Source organism: Balaenoptera physalus, assembly GCF_965194825.1.
Source record: "Balaenoptera physalus genome assembly, chromosome: 3".
Lineage (NCBI taxonomy): Eukaryota > Metazoa > Chordata > Mammalia > Artiodactyla > Balaenopteridae > Balaenoptera > Balaenoptera physalus.
Window position 1 is genome coordinate 44,374,579 of NC_138890.1, and position 14,522 is coordinate 44,389,100.

General features: G+C 42.7%; 1 protein-coding gene across 1 annotated transcript in view; it reads right to left on the bottom strand.

Annotated features, from left to right (window-relative positions):
- CYFIP2 (cytoplasmic FMR1 interacting protein 2) overlaps positions 1–14,522 on the bottom strand; it is a 128,441-nt gene that overhangs the window by 59,358 nt on the left and 54,561 nt on the right. The window contains exons 17-22 of the mRNA XM_082453968.1: positions 13,764–13,917; positions 12,371–12,527; positions 11,744–11,840; positions 8,699–8,775; positions 5,823–5,931; positions 1,265–1,384 (exon numbers count right to left, since the gene is read on the bottom strand). Of these exons, the coding sequence (XP_082310094.1) occupies positions 1,265–1,384; positions 5,823–5,931; positions 8,699–8,775; positions 11,744–11,840; positions 12,371–12,527; positions 13,764–13,917 (714 nt within the window). The remainder of the gene's footprint in view (positions 1–1,264; positions 1,385–5,822; positions 5,932–8,698; positions 8,776–11,743; positions 11,841–12,370; positions 12,528–13,763; positions 13,918–14,522) is intronic.

Consider the following 14,522-nt stretch of genomic DNA (forward strand, 5'->3'; position numbering starts at 1 on the left):
GCTGATTCACTTTGTTATACAGCAGAAACCAACACAACATTGTAAAGCAATTATACTCCAATAAAGATGTTAAAAAAAAGAGAAAACATAAATATAATAACATGTATTCTGCAAAAAAAAAAACAGATGGTGTCTGCTAGATTTTAGAATACTAAAATTAGTATTCTTCCCTTTGCAATTAATAAATATCTTGAAGGAGATAATTCGAGACTATGTAAGAATGCTTTTTCTTCTGTAAGTTTTTTAAAAAGTTTTGAGTAATTTTAAAACTTTGGTGAAATACAGATAACATAAAATTTACCATTTTAACCCTTTTTAAATGCACACTTCTGTGGCATTAGATACATTCATATTGTTGTGCCACCATCACCACCATCCACCTCCAGAACTTCTTAATCTCCCCAACTGAACCTTTGTACCCATTAAGCACTAACTCCCTATTCCTTGGCAAACACCACTGTACTTTCTGTCTCTATAAATCTCACTATTCTAGAAATCTCATAATAAGAATCATAAAATACTCTTCTCAAAGTTCTGCCCGCTAATTTTAGCATCTGTTACTGGATCTTGCCTGCAACCATTACTACTGTGGTGTTCTAATGGTGATTTTCTACTTCTCTCATTCCTTCTACTCACCTGCTTTTGAAGCATTAAAAGCTTCCTTTGATTCACTGAAAGACTGATCAATCAAGTTATTCTAATTCTTGGAAAGAATTAGCAGAGAGTAGTTCAAATTGCTGATTAATAAAAGAAGGTAGCAGGCCTGTCCCATGCTTGTGCATCAGAAACAACTATATAATTTGCAAGTCCCAGCACAAAATGAAAATGTGGGGACCCTTGTTAGAAAATGATTAAGAATTCCAAGATGGTGACAGCAGAGCATTAAACCAGTCAAGAGCCTCTGTGGGCTCTAGACTACTGCATACCCACAAAGCTGTCACTGCTGTGTAACCTTCCCTAGTTTGTTAGGACCACCCAGCTACTTTCTGGAGCTGTAGAATCCTAAAGGACAAGCAGCTGTGCCCCAGGGCTGGCCACTTCTAGAGATTTCAAGATCCCCCCTCCACTCCCATTCTCTAGGCAACCAGGAAGGTAAGATTACTCTTATTCTTTTTAAATCTTTTTTTTTTCCTGTCTCATTCAGATGAGAAAGAGACCCGTTGCTTCTCTGTAACAGCTCAGTACCAGGCTAACAACAACCCCCGATGAGGCTTCTAGTCTGAGAAGTCCCAGAGCAGAACTCACAAGGGCCCCCATCTCTTACCACGATGGAGGTCAGGTCCTCACTCTCAAAGCGGCTGATGGCCTGGTCCAAGGATTTATACATGGCGGCAGAGATGCGCTGGGTAATGAGTCTGTTCAAGTCAATTGATCTACCCAACAGCTGCATGGAAGAGAGACAGAGACAGAGGGAGAGACACAAGGTTACTTAAGGTTTGTTTGCACAGGCACATGACAACTAAATGCAATGCACTGAAAGGAAATTGTACTAAAATTATAAAGAACATGACCAGGACAAATACGGACTCTATGAAGAAAACAGTATTATTAAATTTCCTGAGTATGATAATTCTATTTGGATGACGAAAGGATGTCCTTGTTCTTAGGAGATACACGCTGAGGTATCAGCGGTAAAGTGTCATATGTCTCCAACTTACTCTCAACTGGCTAAGAAAAAAGTGTGTATATTAAAATATATATTTTAATATAGTGGGTTGGCCAAAGAATTCATTTGGTATTTCTCCGTAAGATGTTACGAACATTTTGGTCAACCTAATATTTATACATAAATATGTTTTTAAAATTATATATACTATAAACATATATTTAAACTACACTTACTATATTTATGAGAGAGAAAAAACACATACATGAGTAAGAGAAAGTGAATCAAATGTGGTTAAAACATGAATAATCATGAATCTGGCTACAAAGTATATCTGTGTGTTTACTGTGTTATTCTTTGATGAACACAGATGTCAAAATCATGAACAAAATACCAGCAAACAGAATCCAACAGCACATTAAAAGGCTCATACACCATGATCAAGTGGGATTTATCCCAGGGATGCAAGGATTCTTCAATATACGCAAATCAATCAATGTGATACACCTCATTAAGAAATTAAGGAATAAAAACGATATGATCGCCTCAATAGATGCAGAAAAAGCTTTTGACAAAATTCAACACCCATTTATGATAAAAACTCTCCAGAAAATGGGCATAGAGGGAACGTACCTCAACATAATAAAGGCCATATATGACAAACCCACAGCCAACATCGTTCTCAATGGTGAAAAACTGAAACCATTTCCACTAAGATCAGGAACAAGACAAGGTCGCCCACTTTCAACACTATTATTCAACATAGTTTTGGAAGTTTTAGCCACAGCAATCAGAGAAGAAAAAGAAATAAGAGGAATCCAAATTGGAAAAGAAGAAGTAAGACTGTCACTGTTTGCAGATGACATGATACCATACTTAGAGAATTCCAGAGATGCTACCAGAAAACTACTAGAGCTAATCAATGAATTTGGTAAAGTAGCAGGATACAAAATTAGTGCACAGAAATCTCTTGCATTCCTATACACTGATGATGAAAAATCAGAAAGAGAAAAAAGGAAACACTCCCATTTACCATTGCAACCAAAAGAACAAAATACCTAGGAATAAACCTACCTAAGGAGACAAAAAACCTGTATGCAGAAAACTATAAGACACTGCTGAAAGAAATTAAAGATGCTACAAACAGATGGAAAGATACACCATGTTCTTCGATTGGAAGAATCAACATTGTGAAAATCACTATATACCCAAAGCAATCTACAGATTCAATGCAGTCCCTATCTAACTACCAATGGCATTTTTCACAGAACTAGAACAAAAAATTTCAGTTTGTATGGAAACACAAAAGACCCTGAATAGCCAAAGCAATGTTGAGAAAGAAAAACAGAGCTGGAGGAATCAGGCTCCCTGACTTCGGACTATACTACAAAGCTACAGTAATTAAGACAGTATGGGACTGGCACAAAAACAGAAATATAGATCAATGGAACAGGATAGAAAGCCCAGAGGTAAACCCACACACATATGGTCACCTTATTTTTGATACAGGAGGCGAGAATATACAATGGAGAAAAGACAGCCTCTTCAATAAGTGGTGCTGGGAAAACTGGACAGCTACATGTAAAAGAATGAAATTAGAACACACCCTAACACCATATACAAAAATAAACTCAAAATGGATTAAAGGCCTTAGCGTAAGGCCAGACACTATAAAACTCTCAGAGGAAAACATAGGCAGAACATTAGATGACATACATCACAGCAAGATCCTTTTTGACCCATCTCCTAGAGAAATGGAAATAAAAACAAAAATAAACAAATGGGACCTAATGAAACTTAAAAGCTTTTGTACAGCAAAGGAAACCATAAACAAGACAAAAAGACAACCCTCAAAATGGGAGAAAATATTTGCAAATGAAGCAACTGAGAAAGGATTAATCTCCAAAATATACAGGCAGCTCATGCAGCTCAGTATCAAAAAAACAAACAACCCAATCCAAAAATGGGCAGAAGACCTAAACAGTCATTTCTCCAAAGAAGATATGCAGATTGCCAACAAACACATGAAAGGATGCTCAACATCACTAATCATTAGAGAAATGCAAATCAAAACTACAATGAGGTATCATTTCACACAGGTCAGAATAGACATTATTAAAAAATCTAGAACCAATAAATGCTGGAAAGAGTGTGGTGAAAAGGGAACCCTCCTGCACTGTTGGTGGGAATGTAAATTGATACAACCACTATGGAAAACAGTATGAGGGTTCCTTCAAAAACTAAAAATAGAACTACCATATGACCCATCAATCCCACTATTGGGCATATACCCGGAGAAAACCATAATTCAAATAGAGACATGTACCACGATGTTCATGGCAGCACTATTTACAATAGCCAGGACATGGAACCAACCTAAATGTCCACTGAAAGATGAATGGATAAAGAAGATGTGGCACATACATACAATGGAATATTACTCAGCCATAAAAAGAAACGAAATTGAGTTATTTGTAGTGAGGTGGATGGACCTAGAGTCTGTCATACAGAGTGAAGTAAGTCAGAAAGAGAAAAACAAATACCGTATGCTAACACATATATATGGAATCTAAAAAAAAAGGTACTGATGAATCTAGTTGCAGGGCAGGAATAAAGAGGTAGACACAGAAGATCGACTTGAGGACATGGGGTGGGAGGGCGAAGCTGGGGCAAAGTGAGAGTAGCTTCGACATATATACACTACTAAATGTAATACAGTTGGCTAGCGGGAAGCAGCAGCATAGCACAGGGAGATCGGCTCGGTGCTTTGCGATGACCTAGAGGGGTGGGATAGGGAGGATGGGAGGGAGCGGATGTGGGGACATGTGTATGCATATGGCTGATTAGCTTTGTTGTGCAACAGGAACTAACACAGTATTGTGAAGCAATTATACTCCAATAAAGATATATTAAAAAAAAAAAGTTGAGGAAAAATACGATGCATTCAGACTGTAGGAAGAGGCTCAGGACACACTCTGGTACCCCATGCATTGCTGACATCCTGAATCTACCCTTGAAGTTCTTCCTGTATCCGTCCTGTGCCCCAGTTCAGAGTCACCAGGGAGTAGCCGTCCCCCCAGCGAGGGCCTACCGTGTACCTTTACGGGGATGAATTTAAAAGCATGAGGAGAAGGGCTGACTACAGGCTGGAAAATATAGCTTAGGATAATTTCCACTGGGGTACACGTGGGCATTACTGCAGATGCTATGTAGATAGCAATAAATATTTATTGAGTACCTGTTGCGTGCACTGCACTTTGCTAGGTGCCCAAGGATTATTCTTAACTGTTTTATTTTTTTCTGCTTCCCTTTTGGGAGAGATTTTCTACCAACTGACTAAGGCTCCTTATAGCACACACAAAGCCCTCAGGATTAATGTCCTGTGACTAATTCTAGCTGCACTGGTAACTGATAGCTGTAATCTTCTGAGAGGCTGAAGGAAAAACTCTCTTTGAGCCCTTACTGTTGGCAGAGGTGAAAATGTTTTTTTCCTCTTACGATTCTCCATTTCTCTTAGATTTCTCAGAGCAATGGGAATATCCAGGGTTTCCAGGGTAAATCCTCTCCTCTTTATCCAGGGCAAATCCTCTCCTCTTTATCCAGGGCATCTTCTCAGTCTCAGCCCTGCTTCCCTTCACCCAAGTCTTCTCCACAAACATGTGAACCACAGGATAAGCATGCAGAGGTCACAGCATGAAGGGCATTTCAACACTGTGCGGCTGACAGCAGGGCTTAGGAGTAGGAGGCAAGGTCTGCTGGAGCATCTATTTTTGTCTGCCAGGCTCACATGAACATTTTTAAGCAGGGATATGTTTCTAGCTCCTGGCAGAATTTCTTCTACATCTGGGGTCAAATGTGAACAGAGACTAACTCCACAAAAACAAACCATAATGGGCTCTGTTCAGGGGTAGATTTACCCATTTCTGAACATTAGTCCCGACTGAAGGAGGTGGGCTGCAGCTTATGATGGGAGGACAAAGGCTTTGGTGGTCGCTGCTCATCAGAGGTGAAAGGCAGCTGGGCTGAGAAGCCTAGAACTTGAACCAAAGGAAGCCCAATGCCTCTTGACTGCTAAGATTCTGAGGGGGTGTTATATCCATGGTCAGCAGCCCACGCGGGGCAATACCCAGGGAAGATGGTAAGCAGTCCTGATTTCCAATCTCTAGGCTAACGTCACAGTTCCTCTCTCCTGCCCATTCCACCTCTGTCACCATACCTGGACGTGTCTCTGCTTCAACAGCGTTTCGTAGCGGTTGGATGGTGGGTATGGAATGATGACTCCATAATTCTTACATTCAGCCCTAAAACGTTTATCCAACAGGACACTGGAAGGGATAAAAGTGAAATAAGGCCAGTAAACATGACGGTAAATGGTGATCAATCACCCAGCCATGTGTATTTCAAACCACAGGACCTACTCATGAAGTGCTATCTTATATATTTTAAATATTTTTTTCTGATCTAGAGCAAAGTTCTTCTAATTTTTTTCAGCCCCAAAAGCTCAATATGTGAAATAGAATTTCTACGTTAAAGACAGGCAACACAGAAGTTGAGATGCTTTCTTGCTTTTATTCATTTACCATAAAAGCAATTGAGTGCCTGCTTAGTATATCCCAGGAAACATTCTAGGTACCGAGGATACAAAGTTCTTGTCCTTATGGAGCTTACGTTCTAGTAAAGAGAGAATGAAAATAAATAAATAAGCAGAGGAATAAAATAATTTCAGATAATAGTAAATACCTGCATAGTATTTACTATTCACCAGGCGTACACGTACATGCAGAGAGTCATTTTTAATCTCACAACAATCCTATGAATTAGATGTTCTATTATGATCTTTTACACTGAGCCATGGATTGCAGAGTAATAAGTGCTCTGAAAATAATAAAACAGGATCATTTGGTGTTAGGAGGTCAGGGAAAGCCTCTCTAAAGAGGTTCTGTTGGACAGAGACCTAAATGCTAAAAATGGAAAGATCTGGGGGAAGAATCTTTCAGGCATGATTAGCTTGGTACGTTGAGAAAAAGGAAAAATGGTCAGTGTAGATAAGGGGCAGGTGTGCTGGAGAGTATGGTGCAAAAATGAATTTATAAAGTTAGTCTAGGGGCCAGACCATGGGGGACGATATAAGTCACAGTAAGGAGGTTAGATGTTTTCTAGATGTAATTGAAGCCACGGAAAGGTTTTAAGCAGGAAAGTGACATCATCTAAATCTACACTGTCCAATACGTTAGCCACCCACCAGGTGAGTTTACTGAGCACCTGAAACGTGGCGGGTCCAGGCTGAGATGTGCTATTAGCATAAAATACACACTAGATGTTGAAGACTTAGGAAAAAAACATTGAAAACTATTTCCTTAATAATTTTTTATTGGTTACATGTTGGAATTATAATATTTTAGATATAATGGATTATATAAAATATAGTATTAAATTAATTTTTAAAATGTGGCTACTAAAACATTTAAAATTACATCTGTGACCCAACATTTGTGATTGCATTATATTTCTGATGGAAAGCAATGATCTAGATCACTCTGCCCCTCCTGTGCTCTCTCTGACTCTCCCAACTTCTCGCAATCTCCCCCAACTTCCCGTATCTTTGACAAACCACAGACCTTATAAGGAGGGATATAGATTAAGATTCCTATTTCAGATAAGGATATTTTGTAAACTAAATATATAGAGGACCCAGGGTTTGACAAGTCTGAGTTTGTTTACACAGACCATGGACCAGCATATTTGAAAATTATCTTAGAGAAGCTGGAAGCCCAGCTCACTGTTAAAACCCCATGCAATTCAATCCAGACACTTGTGAAGGGACTCCTTTGTGAAAGGCTGTGTCTCTGCGCTTTCCCCGAAACGCTATGCATATGCTTTCTATAGTTTACATCCTTAAGAGCCATTCACTTCATTTAATGCACATTCTGTGTTAACAGACTCTTGTGCATCTGTACATCACCTCCTGTCTGAAATACATCAGAACAACTCAAGTTGTTGAAAGCAAAACAAAGCAAATTTTTATTGTAGGGGAAAAAAGTAACAATCCTTGAAATTACTGGTCGGTACATTTGGATTTCCAATAAAAAGGGAAATTATCTCTATCTCCCTATCTATCTATCTATCTATCTATCTATCTATCTATCTATCTATCTATCTATCTATCTATCTATGTAGGCAGGTTTTTTTTGACCAGTACTATTATGGGTTCCTCGAACCCAGGAATTCTCAGGGCTCTACATCAACCCATACTGAAAATACCAATGAGCCTGTAAAAGTTGACATGCCCAGACCTCTCCTCTTCCTTGGCCTTCTGTCTGGCCTTCATACTCCCATTCTTGCTCACCTCCAATCCATTCTCTACAGTTTAATGTTTTTAAAAGATCAAACTTCTAAAAATAAAAATCAAACTGGGTCACTGTCATACTTTGGAAACTATCCCGTGGTGTTCCACTTCTCCTAGGACAAATGCCTACAAGGCCGCAAGACCTGGGCCCCGCCTACCTGCCCAGCTTTACCGTGCAGCCTGCCCACTCTGTGGTCCGTGAATGAGACATTTACGTGTACTAATTCACATTAATCCTCTCAACAGCCCTACAAGGTAGAAGTAGGCTTGCTCTTCAACTTATGCTTCTGTCACAGGGACTTTGCACAAGTAGTTTGTTTTGCCTGCAATTTCTAGCCCTACTCTTCACCCAGTTTCACTTAATCAAGTCCTATCAACTTCAGATGTGAACTCAAACGTTACTTTCTCAGGACAGCCCTTCCAGTCACCCATCCCAAAGACTAGTTCAGGTTTAACTGTCATATATTCCCATTAGCTTGTCCTTCATAGGAACCTCCCATGTCACTGTGCATTCAGTAGTTTTTATTAATGTCTGTTTTCCTCACTAGACTGTAAGCTCCATGAGATCTAGAACCACATCTGCCTATTTTCCTTTCTCCTACATTCTAGCACCAAATCCAGGCCCACGGAATCACTCAGATTTCCTTAGGTCCTAAAGGAGAAGGGAGGTTTTGCAACAGAGAACCTTGCCTTCCAGGTGGTAATCTTAGGAAGCTTTGTTGCACATAGCCCTGGGGCTCTCATACCTGCCAGCCATTGCTTTGTAGTAAGCAAAGATCTGGTCCGCCAGCTTGTAGACAAACTGATCAAAACACAGGTTCACCTGGTGAAGAAGAAGCAGGAAATGTCAATGGTGTCTGTCCGGCTTTATTAGAGAAATTTCAGCAACTGAAGGGGGCAGTGGTGCACGACCGCCTGAAGTGTGAGGTGAAGCAAGATGCTTTGCAGGAAAAAAAAAAGAAGATTCTGTGGCCAACTAAGTTTGGGAAGTCTGGTCCCTTGCTCTCAAGGTCCTCAACCAGGCACAAAGAAAGCAAAGTTCAAAAAGCTGTTGAGGAACCACTGTCCCCACTGGTCCCCTCCTGGCTGTTACAAGGTGCCTGCCCAGGGGGAATGCCACAGATAGGGCTTCACATCCTGTAATTACACATATCAGTCCCCTCATCTCTCCCGATAGAATTTCTTGTCTTTTCCTTTTATTTTACTTTACCTTGCTTTTTGCAAATGAAGAAGTTGATGGTCATTAAAAATTTTAAAACCTCTTTTTAAAACCAGTTTGCTTAAAAATCTTTGGTTTTTAATGCATAAGAGACCGTCTTGCCTTTTCAGTGTTTCATCATGTCAGTGGCAGAATGTGATGCTCAGGTGAGAAGAAAGTTCACAGCAGACACAGAGGATCGAAACCAAATCCTCCAACGATGGCAAGAGCAGGGAACGGCCAAAGGTGGGGCGTTAAAAGAGATGGGCTCTGATAGTAGCAGGGTAACAGTATAACTTCAAAGGAAATAGCCTGTATTTAGGTGATTAATCTTCAATCCTTTTCGCACCAAACTCCCAGCTCCATAAGGTTAACTCTTTATTCAAAGAGCTTTCGTATCTTTTATTTTACACACTAAATGTTATTCTGAACATAAAAACACAGTGCTGTGTGCAGTGTTGTCCTCATATGCAGGTAACCAAGGCCTCTGCCCTGGAGTCTGAGCTTCAAGGATCCCTAAGGGGGCCTCCTTCAGGCAAAGGACCCGTAGGATCCAGGGCAGGGTGCCCAACTCATGCCCCCCCTCTATAACCAGCTTTGAATATTCTTGCCCAAATAGCCCAAGTCCCTTCCAGGCCCTGTGTGCTCTTTTCCCTGGGTTCCTCCCTGAGGGTGGATTGCACTGCAGGTGTGTGCACCCCTAGGGCCTGGGGTTGGCCAAGGGGCCATCGTTTTGGGGCACAGGAGGGAGACAAAGCTTGTGTATCCACACAGGCCCTTCCTGGTTCAGAACAGAGTCTGAAGATGGGAAGAGAAAGGGGGGCAGGCCATGAGCTCGGGGTCTCAATTTATACTTCTGCTCCATGGCCTCCAGTGTTACCCAGGGCTTGTCTGTGTGCTTTCTTGACATTTATTTTTAAAATGTCACTTGGACATATGACACTATAGATTTTTTTGTTTTCAACCTGTTGGAGAACATTATCTAAAATCTTATCAGAAAATGGACCTGTCCAAGCTGAGATGCAACCAATTAACTTGTCTACTGGAATCTTTCTTTCCAAGTTTGTGTACTGCTCAGGAGACAAACAGGATGGATTTGCACTGGGGTCCATCAAGGTTTTCAACTCCCATAGCAACTGGAAGATTGAGAAAGAAAGCAGCACCTCTACTAGATTTTCTTTGAAATACATAAACTTTCAAACTAATTTGGTGGTAATGCTTGTCCTAAAACACTTACGTCTTTCCTTTATAAATAAGAATGCCTTATATTTGTGTGACAATTGACCTCATTCTACGTTTATATAATCCCATGTACTTAGGTGGAGCAGAGACTCTCATTCCAATTTCCAGATGACAAAATTGAGATATTTCATAGCCCTTAGGGCTGCTGATGCCCTGTTTCTGGTCATTGCCGGCCCGTGGTAGGACTGCACTTCCTCGCTCCTCTTTGAAAGGAGGCACTGCCATGAGATTTGCTTTGACCAATGACATGTGTCACTTCCAGGTGGAAGCTTTAAGTATCGGAGTATGATTCACCCTGACACGTCCCCCTGCCAGGGCAGCTAGTGAATATCCCAGATTAAAGACTACATAGAACAGAGCCCCCAGCCAACATGCAATGGAGAAATGAACCTTTGGTCCCAAGCTGCTAAGAACGTGTGATTGTCTGTAACTGCAGCATATCCCAGCCTTTCCTGACGATTTCAGAAATAAAGCCATTGAGCGACTATTCAACAGCTTCATAGGTGAGAGGATGGCTATTTCCATCCTACCAGTACTAGAATGAGATTCTGTAAGCTGTGTGATGTGGGGGTAAGGATACTTGAACACTCTAAGACTTATTATCTGTAAAATAGACAGTAGCATACACTTCTTAAATTACTGTAAAGATTATTTAAAATGTCCATAAAGTGCTTAGTACTATACCTGGCAAACGGTAAACATATAATAATTGATAGGTAGCATTACTGTTATTATTATTAGCCAATTAATCCAACTGTAAAAGACCCATTAGAAGTTAATTTTACCCATGCAGTTCTAACGTTTGCCATCCCTAAACATCTGAAAAAGAAAGACTATTATCCTGTTCTAGGTCCCTTTTGATGATCATGATGTTTATAAAGATCAGTCTCCAAAGCAAGTCACTGAACTCCCATGCTATGGTCTGAATGTTTGTGTCCCCCCCAAAATTCATGTGTTGAAATCCTAACCCCCAAAGGTGATGGAATTAGGAGGTGGGGCTTTTGGGAGGTGATGAGGTCATGAGGATGGAGCCTTCATGAATGGGATCAGTGCTCTTATAAAAGAGACCCAGAGAGCTCCCTGGCCCCGTCCACCACATAAGGACACGGCAAGAAGTCTGGGACCCAGAAGAGGGCCCTCCCCTGACCAGGTTGGCACCCTGATCTCAGACTTCTAGCCTCCAGAACTGTGAGAAATACATTTCTGTTGTTTACAAGCCCCGCAGTCTGTGGTATTTCATTATAGCAGCCCAAATGGACTAAGACACCCCACTTTGTGCCCAGCTAGAGATCTGAAAAGTCCAGACTCTTGGAACATGATTATAAGAACAAAAGGAGAAGCAATCACTTGCCTCAGCTTCAATCTCATCGTACAGGAACTGCTTTTTAAACTTAGTCAGAGCATAGTAGGCGCTGTCGTTGTACAGATCCAAAGGGTAGAGGACGTATCTGAAGAGGGAAAAACAACGGCCAGTAGCTCACTAATGATCTCTCTTAAGGCAGGCAGATTTAAACTTGCTTAGGAAATATGAACAGTTGGGTGAACAAATTCAGAGTTAGGAAAAAGAGACCCTTTCAGGGTCTAGGATGTTTCCAGCCTCCACTTAGGAATGACTTACTTTACTGTCTGCCCACAGAAATCAAAGTCCATGATGTTAATAAATGCAAGGCCTGAAAAAAATTAGTCTGGGACTAAAAGAAATCGGGTGGCCGTTAAGGCCATTAGCTTCCCTACCCCAAGAGATGATAATTTTCCCAGCGTGGCTGTTATGAGACTCACAAGGTCTGGGAAGGGCAGTTGGGCTGGTAGATTTCTGAACCTTTCTGCAAGGCTGAGTCACATCTGGTGGTGACTTGATCCTGGGTGGGGCACACTGCCTCATCTGGAAAGTTCTGGAAAGAACAGGGCTCGCTGGCTGGCAAACTGCCCTCTACCTGCACCTCGGGAACCTCCTTGCTGGCCCAACCCTGCCTCTTACTCCATCATGGAAGGTTCTTTGGTTTCCAGGATATGGTCTGTTAGAATCCAGGGCATGGACATCTCAATAGGGAACTGGATTCGCCGGCCCATGGTTAACTCCAGGAAGAATTCTCGGAACCAGAGCTGGGAGAGGTCGCAACACTGCTGCAGGGCTTCTGGAAGCATAAGGGAGAGAGCCTTGGGTTACACATGGGAAGCACCCGAAGATCTTAGTTCTTACTGGGTTTTTGAAAAACTTTTATTCTTCTTTCATTGTGCTAGGTACAGAGCAGGTACTCACGAATATGACTCGATCAGTAGACCCTGCTCTCCTGTACCTGAAGGCCAGCCTAACGTCTATTTAGAAGATAGTGTTTGGGGAATTCCCTGGTGGTCCAGTGGTTAGGATCCCATGCTTTCACTGCCAAGGGCGTGGGTTCAATCCCTGGTCGGAGAACTAAGATCCCGCAAGCTGTGCAGTGTGGCCAAAAAATAAAAAAAAAAAAATAGACGACAGTGTTTGTTCACCCAGGTGTGTGTGTGTGTGTGTGTGTGTGTGTGTGTGTGTGTGTGTGTGTGTGTGTGTGTGTGTGTGTGTGTGTGTGTGTGTGTGTGTGTGTGTGTGTGTGTGTGTGTGTGTGTGTGTGTGTGTGTGTGTGTGTGTGTGGCGGGGGGCAGTGATGTTTTAGAGCTTTAGATGCCCCTACAATTTCCATCGTGTCCTTACAAAGCCATCCTGAAAACATGCTATCTAAGTGTCAAAGTGTGCTTGCTGTAAGTGTCAAGACAGGTCTACGGGTGCCCGCTTTTAACTGGACTGCAGCCATGCCATGACCCTTGCTTGTGATAATTATGGCTCCCTTACAGAGGCCTTGAAGACCCTTCCCAGGCTGCTCCCTATGGAGAAGTTTGGGCTGTTTAAGATCACTCTTTTCAATACCAACCTCCCAGGACCCTGGGATGCTGCTCTCCCTCCACTCCCCACCCCTGTCCCACCTGCACATGCATCCCACCGACAGGAGAGGTGGAGCGGGGGACTTGGGATCCAGGTGCAGTCCGGGAGCCGCCTTTGTTAGGAGCAACGGGCACTAATCAGCTCAGAGCTGCTGCTTAAAAGCAAAAGGCTGACCTGGTCCCTGCGTGTGTCTGAGGGTGTCACCTGTTTGTGATCCCGCTTTACTGGGAACTTGGTAACAAATTAGCTACAAATATCTACCAGATTTAGCTGAGTCAGAAGAGCTGGACTGAGCCTGGCCTTTCCCAGAGTCTACTGGAAAGTGTGCCTTTTTCCTTTGGTGGCAAAATGTGCCCCTTTGGGTAGATGATCACGTCTCTTTGCAACTTCTGGCCCGACAGCCTTAGCCGCTCTAGTTCCTGGGAGCCCTCCCCCTGCCCCCGACAGGGCGGCTCACCACTGATGTTGAGCAGGTGGGTGAAGAAGAAGGACTGCTTGTGGAAGTCCTCTATGGCGAGGACGATGGGTCCGTCCAGGCTGCTCCGCAGGGTCTTCTTGGAGCCGCTTTTGTCTGCGATGAGCGATTCAAGCATGGTCCGTACCATGTACAGCTTGAAAAAGAAAGGAAGATGGGAAGGTCAGGGGCTGGCCCTCCGTCCAAGGGAAAAGGTTGCTTTGTGCTGTGCTTCTATTCTTTTTTTCTGAAGATATCTGCCCTTAAAAAGCACTGTCTTAAGGAAGCACCAGTTTAGGGTTGGAGAAGTAAATTTGGAATGTGTAACCTTCAAGAGGGAGACTGGCCAGCCTGGCAGGATGTTCTGCCTGGGGCTGGCGGCCTCCCGGGTAGGAGGACCTGGTAATACCAGGTCTTTCAAGGCCCAGGGTCCTGCCTGCTCTGCTTGGCCAAGGGCGTGGGCATCAGAGGAGAACCTCATTCCACGTCACCCTGGAGTCGCTCCCTGCTTTACTGGACAGCCACGGTGGCACCAGGGGTGGAGCACTGGACTCAGAGTCAAAAGAATGGGGTTCAAGGCTAGGTACGCCCCTGACTTGCTGTGTGACCTTGGGCAACAAAGTCCCACTCTGGGCCTCAGTTTTCTTATCTGCTAACGTGAGGAGGTTGCACAAGATGCTTTCTCCAACCAGTCCCTTTCAGCTCTGACGTTCCAAGGAACTGTGAAATGGGGTAGGGTCAGAGCAAGCCCCCCACCACCTC